The sequence below is a fragment of the Bubalus bubalis genome, chromosome 3 (genome assembly GCF_019923935.1).
Source record: "Bubalus bubalis isolate 160015118507 breed Murrah chromosome 3, NDDB_SH_1, whole genome shotgun sequence".
NCBI classification, from domain to species: domain Eukaryota; kingdom Metazoa; phylum Chordata; class Mammalia; order Artiodactyla; family Bovidae; genus Bubalus; species Bubalus bubalis.
Genome location: NC_059159.1, coordinates 108345874 through 108366107, shown reverse-complemented (window position 1 = coordinate 108366107; position 20234 = coordinate 108345874). Strand labels below are relative to the sequence as shown.

The following is a 20234-nucleotide window of genomic DNA, read 5'->3' as shown; positions in this document are numbered from 1 at the left end:
AGTTGAATGGTTCTATGAAGACCTACAAGACCTTTTAGAACTAACACCCAAAAAAGATATCCTTTTCATTATAGGGGACTGGAATGCAAAAGTAGGAAGTCAAGAAACACCTGGAGTAACAGGCAAATTTGGCCTTGGAATACGGAATGAAGCAGGGCAAAGACTAATAGAGTTTTGCCAAGAAAATGCACTGATCATAACAAACACCCTCTTCCAACAACACAAGAGAAGACTCTACACATGGACATCACCAGATGGTCAACACCGAAATCAGATTGATTATATTCTTTGCAGCCAAAGATGGAGAAGCTCTATACAGTCAGCAAAAACAAGACTGGGAGCTGACTGTGGCTCAGATCATGAACTCCTTATTGCCAAATTCAGACTTAAATTGAAGAAAGTAGGGAAAACCACTAGACCATTCAGGTATGACCTAAATCAAATCCCTTATGATTATACAGTGGAAGTGAGAAATAGATTTAAGGGCCTAGATCTGATAGATAGAGTGCCTGATGAACTATGGAATGAGGTTCGTGACATTGTACAGGAGACAGGGATCAAGACCACCCCCATGGAAAAGAAATGCAAAAAAGCAAAATGGCTGTCTGGGGAGGCCTTACAAATAGCTGTGAAAAGAAGAGAAGCGAAAAGCAAAGAAGAAAAGGAAAGATATAAGCATCTGAATGCAGAGTTCCAAAGAATAGCAAGAAGAGATAAGAAAGCCTTCTTCAGTGATCAATGCAAAGAAATAGAGGAAAACAACAGAATGGGAAAGACTAGAGATCTCTTCAAGAAAATTAGAGATACCAAAGGAACATTTCATGCAAAGATGGGCTCGATAAAGGACAGAAATGGTATGGACCTAACAAAAGCAGAAGATATTAAGAAGAGATGGCAAGAATACACAGAAGAACTGTACAAAAAAGATCTTCATGACCCACGATGGTGTGATCACTGACCTAGAGCCAGACATCCTGGAATGTGAAGTCAAGTGGGCCTTAGAAAGCATCACTACGAACAAAGCTAGTGGCAGTGATGGAATTCCAGTTGAGCTATTCCAAATCCTGAAAGATGATGCTGTGAAAGTGCTGCACTCAATATGCCAGCAAATTTGGAAAACTCAGCAGTGGCCACAGGACTGGAAAAGGTCAGTTTTCATTCCAAGCCCAAAGAAAGGCAATGCTAAAGAATGCTCAAACTACCACACAATTGCACTCATCTCACACGCTAGTAAAGTAATGCTGAAAATTCTCCAAGCCAGGCTTCAGCAATACGTGAACCGTGAACTTCCAGATGTTCAAGCTGGTTTTCGAAAAGGCAGAGGAACCAGAGATCAAATTACCAACATCCGCTGGATCATGGAAAAAGCAAAAGAGTTTCAGAAAAACATCTATTTCTGCTTTATTGACTATGCCAAAGCCTTTGACTGTGTGGATCACAATAAACTGTGGAAAATTCTTCAAGAGATGTGAATACCAGACTACCTGATCTGCCTCTTGAGAAATCTATATGCAGGTCAGGAAGCAACAGCTAGAACTGGACATGGAACAACAGACTGGTTCCAAATAGGAAAAGGAGTATGTCAAGGCTGTATACTGTCACCCTGCTTATTTAACTTCTATGCAGAGTACATCATGAGAAACGCTGGACTGGAAGAAACACAAGCTGGAATCAAGATTGCCGGGAGAAATATCAATAACCTCAGATATGCAGATGACACCACCCTTATGGCAGAAAGCGAAGAGGAACTAAAAAGCCTCTTGATGAAAGTGAAAGAGGAGAGTGAAAAAGTTGGCTTAAAGCTCAACATTCAGAAAACGAAGATCATGGCATCCGGTCCCATCACTTCATGGGACATAGATGGGGAAACAGTGGAAACGGTGTCAGACTTTATTTTTTTGGGCTCCAAAATCACTGCAGATGCTGACTGCAGCCATGAAATTAAAAGACGCTTACTCCTTGGAAGGAAAGTTATGACCAACCTAGATAGCATATTCAAAAGCAGAGACATTGCTTTGCCAACAAACATCAGTCTAGTCAAGGCTATGGTTTTTCCTGTGGTCATGTATGGATGTGAGAGTTGGACTGTGAAGAAGGCTGAGCGCTGAAGAATTGATGCTTTTTAACTGTGGTGTTGGAGAAGACTCTTGAGAATCCCTTGGACTGCAAGGAGATGCAACCAGTCCATTCTGAAGGAGATCAGCCCTGGGATTTCTTTGGAAGGAATGATGCTAAAGCTGAAACTCCAGTACTTTGGGCACCTCATGCGAAGAGTTGACTCATTGGAAAAGACTCTGATGCTGGGAGGGATTGGGGGCAGGAGGAGAAGGGGACGACAGAGGATGAGATGGCTGGATGGCATCACTGACTCGATGGACGTGAGTCTGGGTGAACTCCGGTAGTTGGTGATGGACAGGGAGGCCTGGCGTGCTGCGATTCATGGGGTTGCAAAGAGTCGGACACGACTGAACGACTGAACTGAACTGAACTGGGAGTTAGAATTTCAACATTTGAGTTTGAGAGGGACACAATCATTTAATCCATAGAAGACAGCCACTGCCAAAATGGCCTCTCAGGAGGAAAGCAAAGAAATGTCCGAGCCAGCTCTCCTTCCATTGCTGATCACCTGTCAGTGCCTTCCACAGGCCAGGTCCTGGAAATTCACAGAAAGCCAGAGGGCAAAAGAACTCACTGACATAATCCATAAAGGTCAGCCTCCTTGGTACACAGCAGGGTTGAGACAGGTAGAGAGTAGATCTGGAGGGAGCAAGGAAGGACTCTTGGCTTATTTTATCTTCATTTTAAGGAGGGGAAAACTGAGGTTGAAAGGGATTAAGTAATGCTCAGATAAACCAGAGAGAAAAGAAATTCCACAGTTTAAAACAAGCAGTCTGACTCAGTCATTCATCCATCCGTCCATATATGTGAAATGCCAGGCATCCTACTAAGTACTAGAGCTATAGTAGTAAATAAAACCCAGAGACTATACTGGCTGTAGCTTAGTGAGTTGCAATAAACCATGGAATAATGGCAATAACAATGCCATATTGACCAGACACCATTCTAAATGTCTTCACATTAAATGCTCATGAAAACTCTATTCCCACTTTTTACCCAAGGAAATAAAGAAACAGAAAATTGTAAACTCTTGACCAAAGTTACAACCTAGTAGGTGGTGGAGCCAAGAATCAATGAGAAGCAATCTGTCAGCAGAGCCCACACTTACCTTCTGTGTCTCCCATATCAGAGGTAAATAGTATCCTCCAATATGAGACTTCCCATTCTGTTATTCATCAATAATAGAACCCTCAAATTTTAGTTGGGCCCATAAGGTTTCAGACTACATTTCTAACCTCCCTTATACTTAGAAATGACCAGTGACTGGTTCTAGACAATAGGACATAATGGAATTAATATATACAACCTCCAGCTTCTGTTTCTCTTTCTATGTGGACATAATGGCAGATTTCCAGCAGCCATACTGGGCCTTTTGTAAGGGATGGCAGAGCAGAAAGCAAGAAGCACTAGGTGTCTGACAATTTATTGAACTTTCATACCACTCTTGGCCTGTTATCCTCTAGACTTTTTTTTTTTCATTTTTTTATTGCTGTTAATTCAAGGAAAAAAGGTTGCATAAAATCCAATCTTTTCTAGAAATATAAGTGGCCTTTCCAGTACATAACATTTCAAATATCAAAGTATATGGTAAACATACAAATAAGAAGGTAACATACCTCCTATATACAGTACAGTCTTTTAAATCATTAAATAAGCTCCTTAAAATACAACTGGCAAGTGATTCACAATGCAGTCCATACGGGGCTTATCAAAACTCTCACTTCCACAACTTGACTGCAGCTTAACAATTAATTTAATATATGGTCCAAAAATACCCAAACGAAATATATTTAATCAAAATAATTTCCTTTCTTTGAACTTTCTTTTTAAATTAAAGCTTTTATCTACCCCTTCACCCACTGCTCCCCTTTTTTCCCCTTTTACTCCCACTCCTGAAAGAAGGTTTCAAAATGTACATTGGTGCTATTAATATAAACTCTACCTATAAAGCTTTACAGGAAGCTTCTTACTTCAAGTGTTTCCTTTTGTCTGGCAATCTGTTAGGTTTCTGAACCAAGGCCAGGTATTTAATTCCTCTGACGCACATCAACATAACCCCAAAGAAACATCCGCCGTCTCTGCTCTGTACTGAGGGTGGGGCACAGCACACCCAACCCCAAGCCCTTACACCCACGGCTCAACGCCAGGGGCTGCTTGGTGCCACCGACTTTTTATATAAAAGAATAAACCTTATGTGAACAGCCACTGTTGATTTCTGGTTTCTGTTGTGTGTAGGCAAACCTAATCCTACACCATCTTCATGTGAAAAATCACTTTGGTCTAGAAATGTTCATAACCTGACATAAGGGTGGATAATTTATAAAAACACTTCCATATGTTTAAAAGTCTTTTGGGCTGTATATATATGTATCACAAACTGGAGATCGGCAATTTGATATGTGCAATTATCATAGCACAAGCTTACAGGATAATCACTAAAATTTCCATTTAATTTGCATAATAAAATCTAGCTTGAGTAAAATGGTAATATAAAAAATATCTAATATGTATACAGGAAGTACACTTCATAATATCATTCTTATTCCCCATTTTCCTGAGTATCAATTTTTTAAGTCTCTATTTCTAATCTTCCAAAATGAACTCTTCCCGTATGGCTACATTTAAGAAAAGCCAGTAGGTGTATAATCTGGGTAATGGGTACAGGAAAAGAGTAGGTCACTTAGGACTTCCCCTCAAGTTTCACATTTAAATATAACCAGCCTATTTGTGCTGAGGAAGACTTACCCCCTGGCAGAATCTCTCTCAGCAAGATTCATTTTAAATGATGCCCAACAGGCATTTCTTTTTGGGTTCCTTATAGGGTTCCCTGAAAGCATGCTCCTCTAACTCATACTGAAGGACTGAAGCGACTTAGCACGCACATACGCACACAAGCAAATTGACACATATGAAATATTAAAAGCTAGTTTCTCTAAAAGTTAAATTAGGGCATGGCTGTGCTCAATCGCTCAGTCCTGTCTGACTCTTTGCAGGCCCTATAGGCTGCAGACCACAAGGCTCCTCTGTCCATAGAAATTGTTAGGTAAGAATACTGGAGCGGGTTGCCATTTCCTACTCCAGGGGATCTTCCCTACCCAAGGATCAAACCCACATCTCTTGGGCCGCCTGCACTGGCAGGCAGATTCTTTACCACTGAGCCAGCTGGGAAGCCATGTGGCATGACTATTGACACAGAAAAAGAGTCACAAAGGAGAGTAATAGGATCAAAATGGCAGATACCTCTTTTCATTCACATTCCAAGTGCCAAGAAATGATACTCAATAGAATCCCAAGCCCCTAGCTGAAGCATAAGACAAGGAAATACGCTCGAGTTGGCCAAAACTTACACAGAATTCCTGAAACAGGAAAGTCAGATGCAATTGTACTGACATAGGAAAAGACAAAATCCAGGAGAGCATGCCGGAACCTGTAGCATCAACTTCAAATTCAGAGATTATGGATATAGAAAGCAAGAGAGGGCCCTGACTCAACAGTCCACTATCTTTCAAACATCTTTCTTCTCCCTGGTTTAAGTGGTTCTCTTTCACTGACATTTAAAATTATTCCATTTATAAAGATTTGATCCATATGTGTTTTTCATTTTTTTTTTAGTTTCTTATTGTTTTTATTGGCATTCTTGAATAAGCTAACAACATCTAAATATATTGCTAAAGGTACTACTGAATGTTATAGAGAGAGAGACAAAGATGAATAACATAAATCAAAACTTGACTACAGCTTACTTGATTTTCATCTGTTTTAAAACTACAACATTCTTTAACATTTCCAAGAAAATTACTATTCCAAAGCTATGTTATCTTGTTCTGGATCCCCAAAGATGAAGGATTTTCTGAATTACACTACACAGTACCAAAACTCTTACTCTTAGATCTGACAGACAACAACAAATCTGTGATCCATGTCATTCGTAAACTTGGATTCTGAATCTAAACAAACATTCTAGGAAATTAAACAACATTTGAAAGGTAATAGTGTAAAACAGGAACACAAAGAAGATAGATATTGACATTTCCAGCCCTACTTTAGCCTCTCACTTCTTAAAAGGTTGGCAGTATTGGTCAAAGAAAGTGAAGCTGCCGCCTTAGAACTCACTGGGCACTGGACGGATCTCTGGGTGGGACCCTGGAGCGGGCAGTGGCCCTGGCAGCACCACAAGACCTAACTAGAGATCTGCCTCGGGATCTCTTTTCTTCTCCCAAAGCTTCAGCATGATGCAACGGGAAAGCACTGGGGATGGTACTATTGATCTTGGCCAAAAACTCCAGCACCTTCATCTTGCTGGTTTCAGCGTAGGCTCTTGAGCCTCACAGGAACTCATAGCTCAGGGGATCGCTGTCGGGAATCTGACGATACACCAGGTAATTAAGCATTTGTAAGATTGTAGTGCTCAAAATACTATTCTACTATGTCAATCAAAGAAAAAAAAAATACCTGAACCAATTAAGTAAATGACAATTTAATTTCTCAAATCCATTATAATTATATCCCTTTTAGGGTCTTTAATTTTTAAATGTTGTATTTTCATCCACCAAAACAGCTCTTACTTGAGACCTACTTAGTATTCATCTGTTCATAAAGTGAATGTTAGCACACTTTTGTACTATTCATTTGTTTGCCATTTTAAGTCCAAAATGACTGTGATGTTGTTAATACTAATCTAATATTAGACTAATTTGCTCATCAGTGTTATCCTGTTCCAAAAATCCCTTGGCATTGATCCATTAGCTGTATAAGAAAAATCTGCTTAATAAAATTACTCAAGTTTCTCTTTGTTCCTTTCTATCTGACATTTCTCATCTTCTGTGATACAACATCAAATTTACTCTGTAGTTAATCCCTCTGAGTTTATGGGATTCAATACGCAACACTTCCTTAGAAGTGGTCTTACATAAGTGATTATGACAGAGGGTCATAATCTGCCATGAGGTTCGTGGGTGAGGGATACTTAACAATGAAGAAACAATGATAGATGTACTCTTGATCATTTACTTTGCATGGAACTCACTCTGTTATAGCTAAGTAATACCTCAATGAAGTCCAAATAAAATAACACAAACTATTGTAATTTAAAATACTACTTCCCATAATCACTTAGACTACTATTAACACAATCAGAAATTTCAGTGGCTTGAATGACTACTCCCCTATGAATCCACGACTCCACTCAGCTTCCTGAAGCCAGAGGGGTCTTTGGGGTAGGAATTCGACTATGCTACCACTGAAATTTGGGTAGTATCTTTCCAGATTCCACCAACAGATAGTTCCTTTAAACATTCAGCCCAGAAGCTTCAGGTGGTCACCTCTACTGGGAAGCCATACTTTTCTTTGGCCACACCACCACACAGCTTGCGAGATCTTAGTGTCCAACCAGGGAGTGAATCCAGGTTTCTCGGCAGTGAAAGTACTGAGTCCTAACCACTGGACCAGTAGGGAATTCCCTAGGAAGCCATCCTTGACCCTCTCCTCAACTTATTTCAGTTCAAGTGCCTTGACCTTCTTCCTGTCATATTATCCATCATACATACCACCACTGTGGTTGCATGCACCCATTACCCCCCCAAAGCCTGTGAGTTCCTGATGTACAGTGACCTTGCTTTGAATTATGTTTCTTACCCTAGCACTCATCATGATAGCTTGGCACAACATTTCTTAGACCAGCAGTTAACAAGATAATAGGAAATTAATACATATTTGTGGAATACAGTCTTCCTTTCTTTCCTCCTTCCATAAATATTTATTGTGTACCTACTATGTGCCGGCCCTGGAGAAGGGAATGGCAACCTACTCCAATATTCTTGCCTGGAGAATCCCATGGCCTGGCAGGCTACAGTCTATGGGTTGCAAAGATTCAGACATGACTGAGCGACTAACACACACACACACACACACACACACACGTACTATGTGCCAGACACCATTAGAGGAAATAGAGATATAGCAGAGAACAAAAAAGACCAACATCTGTTCTCCCATAAAGCTTGTATTCTAGTAGGGAGAGACAGACAATTAATAGCTAACAAGTCTTAAATATGTCCAGTCATTGAAGTGCCATGAAGAAAATTAAAGTAAGGGAAGAGGATGGAGAGGGATGATGTGAATAGACTTCTATTTTATATACAAATGGGCAATTGGCTCATTGAACAAGTAGGTCTTATAAGTAGGTACAATCAGAAAACAAATCTATTCTTTCATTGCTGTCCATCCATAGTTACTTGGAAGGGATAATTCCTTTTTATGCTCTTTGCTGAAATATAGGACAGGCTTCAGGACTTTTCTGGTCACTCAGATATTATAAAAACCTTTTGGCTACTTCTGTCCCAAGAACAGTTTTACTGAGTAAGTAAAATGCCCAGTCCCATGTACCAGCCAAAATCCAGATGTAAAATATAATATGTAAAAGGTTCTTAAAAACTGCTGCACAAATTACTTTCTGCAACATTATGGAAGAATTGCATTAGAAAAAAATTTTGGCCACAGAGGAAAAGCCAGTATCTAAAATGTGATATTATTTGGGAAACAAACTAAAAACAAAACAAAACACCTCCAAGCCCCCAAAAATCCAAACCCCAAACAAAACCCCCAAGTTTTGTTTAGAAAGCAAATCAACCATATACATACAAAGATCATTTATACCTGCCTGCCTTCTGCAGATATACAAGAAATGCCCCAAGTCAAGCTAGTATTACAAAAATTGTGAAGAAAGTAAAGATAGATGGAGACATTTAAAATGCTCACATGAAGCTTTTAAGAAGATAATCAGTTGTCATAAGATCTTTGCACAATTCAAAGAAATCCTCCCCCATGACCTTTGTTGTATGACCTTATCCTACAACGAAAGGGTAACTCATCACCATGTGGAGAATACTAACACGTGATTAAAATTATATCCAATGAGAAAAAAAAATTTTTTTTTCACTTAAAATGAAAGGTTCTCAAGAAACGTGTCAGTCTGGTCTACTTCAGCTGACTTCTTCCAAATTGTCCCCCTTGGAATTCTTCCCTACACCCCAACTCCTTCTGGCTCCTTGAGGGTTTGAGGGTGAGAAGACATGAAGAAGGAGAGAAGCAAATGCGGGAAAAGTGGACATGTACTCTTGTTTTGGGTTTCTCTGGGTTTGCCTGTATCCGACCCTCTCTGGCACTGAATGACGTTCAAAAGTGACTTTCTTGCAGTGTTCTAATAGAAGCTGAGAACTCTTCTGGGAACATTCAGCCGTGTGTTTCATGATACAGGATGCCAATCTCTGCACTTCGATGTCCTGGCTCAGCTCATGGGAATACAGTCAATCCCTCTCCCATTCCTACATGAGATGCTCTTGGGCAGGCACTAAAATGGCTCTCTGTCATCTTTCTCTTCTACATGGCCCATATCTCATCTCCCAAAGCCAAATCTGGGCCTGATTACTCACTTATCTTTGTCCCACCACTTATGAATATGTAGCTGATTCCCTTCTTGCTGCTCTGCTACTGTAGATAGATTACCAGAGCCTCATATCTGTAACTTAGTTTTGCAAATGAGACTTATAGTAAACCTTTTCCAAAATCCTGTCTCTATTTTCAAACTGAATTTTGGCTTTGCTGCAGGTTGGGAAGTGGACCCAAGTTCATTCAGTAACATTTTTATCTAACACACACACTGTAAACCTGGTAGGACAAGGTTTCAATGACTATGAATGAAAGTCATAAAGAAGGTAAATATTATTTCATTTATACATTCTCTATTAAACCTGAGAATTAACTGCTACAATGCATGGAATATAAGGAATAAATGTTTGAGGTTCCTACTCCTTATATTTCACTTCATCTCACTTCCTCCCACAATCTAGAGATCAAGAGTATTTTCATTTAGGAATAAAAAATAAATGTTTTTAAGGGTCAAAGATGCTAAGTGCATGCCGGACAATGCCTGCATTGTCCACCTTGCTCTCATCCTCACCATGCTCAAGAAAGCAAGGGTAAGCTGGGTTTGGAGAAGTGGGAAGGGGTGGTTATTTTCTGAGTTGGGCATTATACTCAAGAGCTCCATCCATGTGCTGACTAATGACCAATTAGGCAGCCTTGTGCAAAGGCAAGAGGGCAGGGTGAAAACTGGGGAAACTGGCAGAATGCCCCTGAGATTTAAGCTGTGGGACTAAAGGAGGACAAAGCAGAGAGAAATAGAGATTCTGAGAAAGAGTGTGTGTATCAGATAGAAAACAGAGGAGGGGAGAGAAAGAGAGAGGGAGAGAGAGAGATGACTTGCTTTAGAGCTGTCTTGGTTCCAGTAAGTGTCCTTGTTCCATATCCAGGCAGCCTCATTTTTATAATAAATTCCCATTTTCAGTCTATGTTTATTATTCTCTGCCTATGATAACTATAAAAGGAATGGGGAACAGTATAGGTTCTGCTAAGCTAAATTATTCCCATCATCTTGCAGAACAGAGAATTTTCTAGAGCCATTCTCAATGGTAGAATTATGGATCTTCCTAGGCTTACCCTTTTTTAAAGTAGCCCAGGCTTTGAGGGAAAGAATGTGATCCAAACCCAGACTTCTAAACACATTCATATCTGTCTGTGAAATTACCAACACTTCAGGCCCCAAGGCCAAACTAAGAAGTTGAACTGAGCTGTCAACTAGTCCCAAATCTCTTGACACTGTAGGACAGAATCTGGGAGGCTCCTGCCTCACACTGATTGAGCAAACACCTAAATAGTTTGAGAAAGAAAAATGGAGCTGGAGGAATCAAACATCCTGACTTCAGATTTTACTACAAAGCTGCAGTCATCAAGACAGTATGGTATTGGCACAAAAACAGAAACATATACCAATGGAATAAAATAGCCCAGAAATAAACCCATGCACTTATGGGTACCTTATTTTTGACAAAGGAGGCACAAATATACAATGGGGCAAAGACAGCCTCTTCAATAAATGGTGCTGGGAAAACTGGACAGCCACATGTAAAAGAATGAAATTAGAACACTTCCTAACACCATACACAAAGATAGACTCAAAATGGATTAAAGACCTAAATGTAAGACCAGAAACTATAAAACTCTAAGAGGAAAACATAGGCAGAACACTCGATGACATAAATTAAAGCAAGATCCTCTATGACCCACTTCCTAGAATAACATAAATAAAAACAAAAGTAAAAAAGTGGGACCTGATTAAACCTAAAAGCTTTTGCACAGCAAAGGAAAATATAATCAAGGTGAAAAGACAACCCTCAGAATAGGAGAAAATAATAGCAAATGAAAAAACTGACAAAGGATTAATTTTCAAAATACACAAGCAGCTCATACAATTCAATACCAGAAAAACAAACAACCCAGTCAAAAAGTGGGAAAAAGAACTTAACAGACATTCCTCCAAAGAAGACATACAGATGGCTAACAAACACATGAAAAGATGCTCAACATCACTCATTACTAGAAAAATGCAAATCAAAACCACAATGAGATATTACCTCATACCAGTCAGAATGGCCATCATCAAAAAGTCTACAAACAATAAATGCTGGAGACAGTGTGGAGAAAAGGGAATATTCTTGCACTGTTGGTGGGAATGTAAATTGATACAGCCACTATGGAAGACAGTATGGAGAGTCCTTTAAAAACTAGGAATAAAACCACCATATGACCCAGCAATCCCACGCCTAGGCATATACCCGAGGAAACCAGGGTTGAAAAAGACACATGTATCCCATTGTTCATTGCAGCACTATTTACAATAGCTAGAACTTGGAAGCAATCTAGATGCCCATCGACAGATGAATGAATAAAGAAATTGTGGTACATATACACAATGGAATATTATTCAGCCATAAAAAGGAACTCATTTGAGTCAGTTCTGATGAGGTCGATGAACCTAGAACCTATTATACAGAGTGAAGTGAGTCAGAAAGAGAAAGATAAATATCGTATTCTAACACACATATACGGAATCTAGAAAAATAGTTCTGAAGAATTTATTTACAGGGCAGGAATGGAGAAACAGACATAGAGAATAGACTTATGGACATGGGGAGACGGGAGAAGAGGGTGAGATGTATGGAAAGAGTAACATGAAAACTTATATTACCACATGTAAAATAGATAGCCAACAGGAATTTGCTGTATGGCTCAGGAAACTCAAACAGGGCTCTGTATCAACCTAGAGGGATGGGATGGGGAGCAAGGTGGGAGGGAGGTTCAAAAGTGAGGGGATATATGTATACCTATGGCTGATTCATGTTGAGGTTTGACAGAAAACAGCAAAATTCTATAAAGCAATTATCCTTTAATAAAAAAAATAAATTTAAAATAAAATAGAAAAAAAAAGACCCAGAACAGCTAATAAATAAATAAACAAAATTATCTTTTAAAGAAAGAAAGAAAAAAAAAACACCTAAATAACCATGGAGTAATCCATCCACAATTCAAACAGAAAGTACTTATGCAATGATTCCTCCTTTAGTAACTTGGTTGTACAGATGTTATAAGAAATAGTAGCATATTTAAATTACTTACAACTCTGTCACCTTAAATACAAAAGATATAAAATCAAAGAAATGGGTTCAAACTCTCACTCTTTCACCGCCCTGGCTGGGTGACTTTGAGTAAGTCATTTAATGTCTAGGAGTTTCTCTGCATTTGTAAAATAGAGATAATAATACCTACTTCATAGGGTGATGATGAAGGTTAGAGGAGACATCTAGCAAGGTATCACAATAGCAGTAATAATTTCTTGAGCACTTGCTGTGTGCCAGGCACTGAGTTAAGCACTTTATTTGCTTTATTTACCCAGTAATCTTATGAAGTGCTCCCGTCTTACAGGTAAGGTCACTGAGGCAAACAGTGGCTAAGCCACCTGCCTAAGTAACTAACACAACTAAGAGGAGCCCTGAGAAAGTGCTCCTCCCTCTACTTCTTCATGTTTCACTAGGAGGAAGATTTGGACTTAGAGAAATTAGTGGTTACTACTTACTGGGGGTTCACTGGTTCCAAGTCGACGATATGTTGAATTACATAGTTTTTTCACTTCTTCAGGACCCTCTATATCATAATCTTTGGGATAAGTTTCTCTGTCACGGTGCCTTAAGAAAAAAATTAGAATCTGTTAAAGGATAAAGCTTATTTATCATGTATTGCAGTTAAATATTTTAAAAATAATGCAATGAAAGTTTACTATATTTGTGATATTGTTCTAATGATAAATTTACTGGATTTGGGACATATATTGCCCATCTCTTTTCAGGTAATACTGAGGCTACTTCCTAAAAACAATTTAGCATACGTGATAAAACTAATGTCATAAAACAACACTTATCCAACGCAGTGATTATTCAGTGACTCCAGTGAAGTGAATCTTATTTAATAATGTAAATTAGTTACTGAAAGTAAGAATTAAAACAAGACATGGTAATATCTTAGAAAGGCAACTTACCACTTTAGAAATTGTTCTACCATGAAATTTAATTATAATTCTTCTCAAAACAAGAGACAGTAAAATATTTACTCATATGGATTTATAACATGTGGTCTCTGCTTCTAAAGAGGGTTTAAAGGAAGTTAACAGTTAAACATAACAGTTCTTAAAACATGTAGATGAAAGAGGAAAAGTATTCTGAACATTTTGACTAAAACAGTGATGGAAAATAATAATAAAGGAAAGGTTTGGGGATAAGGAAGGAAAGAGGAGGTGAAGTGGCCCACAACAGAAGGAGCTATTTTCACAAAGCTTTCTCAGGTGGGATAAAGGAAACTGAACCCAAATACCCATCAAAAGAGGCTTGCTTTTTTATCAAGAGATATGAGACTAGGACTATGTGAGGGACACTGTGGTACCCAGGATCTTATTATCCATCCATCCACCTATCTGCTCATTCATTCAGCAAATATTTTAAACACCTATTACATGCCAGGCATTCTGTGAGGTGCAGGAGATACAAATGGGGAGAAAGTGTGGTGTAATTCCTGCCTTCAGCTGCTCATAGTCTGGAAAGGGGTGGGCAATTAAACAAGAAAAATCTACAGTGTTGTTAAGTGTGGACACAGGACTGTAGAAGCAGAACAGCATCGACTAACCTGGGTGGGGCACCCAGCCTAGGACCTGACCACCCCACCTCATCCCACTGCATTGGTGCTGGGGCCCTGTATTCAGATTATACCCTTACCTCCCCACCACCACTCATGGAAGCAGAGCTCTGCATAGAACACAGCAGAGAGGGAGCCCAGGGCATGTTAGCAGAGCTCCAGGAGATGAGCCCTCAGCCCTCCTCACATCTGAGCATTAACTGCAAAACACTAACAGCATTTTGGTACCAATACCATTTTTTGAGAGCCTGAGAGAAAGCTCTCACTGAAGTTCTTTAGGGGAATATCGGACATTAAGAACCAGGAGTAGGGGACTTCCCTGGTGGTCCAGTGGTTAAGAACCTGCCTGCCAATACAAGGGACATGGGTTTGATCCCAGGTCTAGGAACTAGGATACCACAGGCTGCAGGCAGCTGAGCCTGTGCACCATAACTATTGAAGCCCGAGCACTCTAGAGCTCATGCTGCACAAGAGAAGCCCACGTAATGAGAAGCTTGTGCACCACAGCTGGACAGTAGTCCTGGCTCACTGCAACTAGAGAAAGTCCACACACAGCAGTGAAGTCCCAGCACAGACAAAAATAAATTAATCCAAAAAAAAAAAACACCCACAAAACAGGAATGGTAGAGTGAATGGGGTCATGGTAGAACACACATGCTAGCTGTGTGACCTTGGGAAAGTCACTTAACTTTTCTGTGCCCTTATTTTCTTATGTGTAAAATGAGGACAGAAATTATACCAATACATTTTAAGATTTTTAGAAGAGTTAAAAGGAAAAAAAATTAAAGGTGGAAGGTCCTGCAAATAATGTAAAGAACCCATATAAACCTACATATAGTGAATACTAATCTGGCTTCAAAAAATTCTGAGGTACAAAATTTGCAACTTAATTTTTCCATTATTGTACTTAATTTCTTTTTCAAGTGCTCATAATTTCAGGTGAAAAAAACCTAATCTCAGTCAATTCTGGTTCTCTTCCAACTCTAAAGAGTTCGTGTGGTACCACAATGCCAAGAGTCCGTCTTTGCTGGCATCATATCTCCTTGCTGGAACCCATGGAAACATCCTCATTCTCCAATGTTCTTCCATTATGGATCCATGCAGAGCTCTGCTCTGCCCGCCTCGTCCTGCCACACAGTCTACACAGACTGGCACTTTGCCAGAAGGGTGAAAGTGAAGTCGCTCAGTCGTGTCCAACCCTTTGCGACCCCATGGAATGTAGCCTACCAGGCTCCTTTGTACACGGGATTTTCCAAGGCAAGAGTACTGGAGTGGGTTGCCATTTCCTTCTCCAGGGGATCTTCCTAACCCAGGGATCGAACTCTGGTCTCCCACATTGCAGGAAGATGCTTCCCATCTGAGCCACCAGGGAAGCCTGCCACTATCCAAACCACCAAAAACCTTTTTGTGTCCTTCTCCAACCAGGGTTCCTAGAAACCCAGATGCCATCCCTGAGTTGTTTGCCTGGCCCACCAAGAAGGCACTTGTTTCATGTCTCCACCACACTGGGCTTGGGAGACACATCAGAGCCCCACACATCAACAGCTCTGGAAACATTACCCTGGGAATAAATGATTAGGCAGTGATAGGTCCCATCTACTCTAGGATTTCCAAAGTTTTAATCCAAGTTTGGGATCCCAGATAAAACCACATATTCTCAACTTCTCTGGCCTATTTCATCTTTGGTGCATGAACTCTTCATATACTAAGGGACAGAATAGCCCAGCTCTTCATCTATTCTTCCAAATCTATGGTGCTATCCCAAGACCTAAAGCTTTGAACCTCAAAGCCAAGAATTTGGCTCTTTTGTTGCCTGTTGGGTCATTCTTCCCTGAGGCAATAAAACCAGAATACCTCCCTAGGAACACAGGAATGAAAGGCCAAAACACCAAGTAATATTTCAATGTATTATTTCCAGGGCCCATCTCTATCTTAGGCAATATAGGATCCCTGGGTTGGGAACATCCTCTGGAGTAGGGAATGGCTACCCACTCCAGTATTCTTGCCTGGAAAACCCCACGGAAAGAGAAGCCTGGCAGGCTATAATCCATGGGGCTACAGAGAGTTGGACATGAATGAGTGACTGAGCACACACACACACACACACACACAGGCCCAGTGTCCAGGGCCTGGGAAACTTTTAGGGGCCAAGGAAAATGTTTTAATCACTTTCAAATCAGTAAAAAAGAATATAATCAAGCTTGAACAATATACATCTTTATACCAAAGCAATCATAAACTATCATTTAAAACTTTTTTAATGGAGGAAGGGACCCATGAAGGCAAAGATAGTGTCCATGAAAGTCAGAATGCAGCCTTGATTATCCCACCATGTCTTTTAAGTTGTATTATAACTAGATTACCAAAAATACAGACACATTCCTTTTCTTACCACGATCTCAGACAACAATCAAAAGCCCAGCATTAAAACATCAATCTATAGTGAAACTTTGGAGGACTAAGCCAGTGCAATTGGCATTCCATAAAGTCTGCTGGCTGCCCACAAATGATGTGCCCAGAGCCAGCAGGTTCTGAGAGACACGCAGCTGAAGACCTGCCCCTATTTCGTAGATGCTGCCAACCTAGCAAAAGTAAACATGTGTTCAAAAATGTAAAATATAAAATATGCATAATGTAATATTAACAATAAAAATATATTTATTATAATACTAAATGTATGCTGCTGCTGCTGCTAAGTCACTTCAGTCGTGTCCGACTCTGTGCGACCCCATAGACGGCAGCCCACCAGGTTCCCCCGTCCCTGGGATTCTCCAGGCAAGAACACTGGAGTGGGTTGCCATTGCCTTCTCCAATGCATGAAAGTGAAAAGTGAAAGTGAAGTAGCTCAGTTGTGTCCAACTCTTAGCGACCCCATGGACTACAGCCTACAAGGCTCGTCCATCCATGGGATTTTCCAGGCAAGAGTACTGGAGTGGGGTGCCATTGCCTTCAGGGGCTTATTTGCCACATATAATAACAGTAAAAATGATTAGGGTATTATAAAGGATACGGGAGGCCTAATTATTCCTGATTTTATCATGTCAGTTGAACATTGACTTGCGCCTCAGTTTCCCCAAGATGAACTGGGAATCATACACTAAGGACACAAATCAAATTGAATGAGAGTCTCAAGTGAAAAGTGACATAAAAATGCAAATGTTATTATGGGTAATAATATTACATCTATCTACAATATGCTTTGTTGGGGATTTTTAAATACTTTGTCAATATCAATTAAGCTTTATAGCATTTTTGTAATACATATAAATATGCATAATCAAAGTATTATATACATAGACATATATATGTCTATACATATACATATACTTTATATAGCCTTATTTTGACTGCTACCTGAATTTATTTATGGCTGCCATGACTTCTCATTTATTGTAATAAAAATTCTTTATGAGAAAATAATGAATATAAATGAAGTAAAATTTACAATGTCTGTAGAACAGTAACTTTCAAACTTTTTGATCATAGTCCCCACCTATTCCATTAAAACCCACCCTGAGACATTTTTAGTTGTTGCATCTGGGTGGAGTGGTTTTCTATTGGCATTTAGTGGAAAGAGGCTAGCAATGCTCTGCTAAATATCCTATGGTGCACAGGACAGCCCACACAATAAAGTACTATCTGATCCAAACTGTCAAAAGTACCAAGGTTGAGAAAGAGCTAGAGAATGACTGTATACCAGATTCTTGGATCAGTCAGTTCAGTCGCTTAGTCATGTCTGACTCTTTGCAACCCCATGGACTGCAGCATGCCAGGTCTCCCCATCTGTCGTCAACTCCCAGAGTTTACTCAAACTCATATCCATTGAGTTGGTGATGCCATCCAACCATTTCATCCTCTGTCATCCCCTTCTCTTCCTGCCCTCAATCTTTCCCAGCATCAGGGTCTTTTCCAATGAGTCAGCTCTTCACATCAGGTGGCCAAAGTATTGGAGTTTCAGCTTCAACATCAGTCCTTCCAATGAACACCCGGGACTGATCTCCTTTAGGATGGACTGGTTGGATCTCCTTGCAGTCCAAGGGACTCTCAAGAGTCTTCTCTAACACCACAGTTCAAAAGCATCAATTCTTTGGTACACAGACTTCTTTATAATCTAACTCTTACATCCATACATGACTACTGGAAAAACCATAGCTTTGACTAGACAGACCTTTGTGGGCAAAGTACTGTCTCTGCTTCTGAATATGCTGTCTATGTTGGTCACAGCTTTTCTTCCAAGGAGCAAGCATCTTTTAATTTCATGGCTGCAGTCACTATCTGCAGTGATTTTGGAGCCCCCAAAAAATAAAGTCTGTCACTGTTTCCACTGTTTCCCCATCTATTTGCCATGAAGTGATGGGACCAGATGCCATGATCTTAGTTTTCTGAATGTTGAGTTTTAAGTCAACTTTTTCACTCTCCTCTTTTCAAGAGGCTCTTTAGTTCTTCACTTTCTGCCATAAGGTCAGTGGTCCCCAAACCTCAGCATTTCATGGAGCAGCAAAACTTTACCCCCAAATTTGGAAAACCAACATAAAATTGACAACACTTTGTCTTAACAGGAACATTAAAAATAAAATAACTATCCATCACCTTTAATAAGAAGGCTTCCAACACCAAAGATAAGCAAAATCAATTTTAAAATCCTTTAAATTGAATAAATTTAGCTATGTGAAAAACTTGCTACATTGTCTTTATAGTTTGCACATCACCTTGGATTAGTATAAAGGTCATTATTGACCAGCCCTGCTGTAGTCTACAGACTGGATCTGCAGATGTTAGTTTTCTCCAGACATGAATTTGACAGCAGAAGTCAGTTCAAGGCTAAAGCAGCTTGATACAGGTATTCTGTGCTGTTCACTGAAGGAAGAGCTGCGTTTTTGATGTTAGGTGTGCAGATACAGACTAACATTCTTGCTGGGAGGAGTGCTTCTAGGACCTCCTGACCTCCTGCCAGCAGGGCCAGCATCTTCTTTGACAATCAGCCTTGCTTCTGCTCTGTCAAGCCCAGAGCTAAGCTGTGGCTATTTTTTTATATGAGAAATCTTTATGTAAGACATCCTTATTTACAAGAAAGGAAATTTGCTTTCTCTACTCTACTGTGGGAGAAACAGTATGAATATGAACAGAATTACAAATGAGGAAAGGGCTGACAAGACAGGATCAGAGCTGCCAACTGTATAAAAAGGAGCTTGGGAATGATGACCCTGATGTCAAAAATGCCACTTGGACTGATTCAGAGAGGATTAAGGTCAACTGAATCTAGTAAGGCAAAGATAGCACAAGTAGGTTCCATTGTAGAAAATACTCCACTACCAATCCTACAATTACCTGAATGCTCTAGATCCTGTATTTGCTGTCTCCTCCAGTCTAACATAGTCCCAAGTAAAACTTCATGAAAAACACTTTCTGGATTTGTTTCTGGGGTCCTTTGGGAGCTTGGGTTTCCTACCATAAGAGCTGGATAATTTCACATCAAATCAAATCTGTAAGCCCTAGTTGACTGAACACATAAATTCCCAACTGAGTTCCAGGACTAAACAAACTCAACTCCAGAACATACTTGGGGCAAGGATCTGAAGATCCTCTCAGGCTGCCCTAAGCCATAGTGGTCCAGCTCTCAGAAAAGGACAAGGTTGGGTTAAATCACAGGATTCTTCTTGCAGGAGAGGACTCCCTAAGGTTTCTCTCTGTGGTCTCAAGACTAACTGAGGGAAGCGCAGTGGGGTTTTGCAAACTTCTCCACCTTTCACATTTTAAAACAATTATCCATTATTGAATCTTCCTTTTCATTAGACTAAGAACATCTTAGACACAGGGATCATTTTTTTTTTTTTTTTACTCATTTTTGTGATCTCAGTGCCTAAAGACTTACATGTTGTAAATGCTCATTAAATCTTAAATGATTGATTAATTGAATTTCTTACATTTTGTTCCTGTCACCTTAATATAAATGCTGAAAGCAAAGGCTTTCAAACACGTCCATAAAAATAAAGAGCACCCCAGCTCACTCAACAAAAATGCACATAAAAAAGGAGTGA

General features: G+C 39.8%; 1 protein-coding gene across 3 annotated transcripts in view; it reads right to left on the bottom strand.

Moving 5' to 3' along the window:
• Nucleotides 1–20234, bottom strand: part of CFAP95 (cilia and flagella associated protein 95) — a 130700-nt gene that overhangs the window by 63109 nt on the left and 47357 nt on the right. For all 3 annotated transcript variants that reach the window (XM_045165063.1, XM_045165064.1, XM_045165062.1), the window contains one exon: nucleotides 13088–13196. Coding sequence is in view for 1 of the 3 variants with exons in the window: in XM_045165062.1 (XP_045020997.1) it covers nucleotides 13088–13196 (109 nt within the window). In the remaining 2 variants the exon portion in view is untranslated. The remainder of the gene's footprint in view (nucleotides 1–13087; nucleotides 13197–20234) is intronic.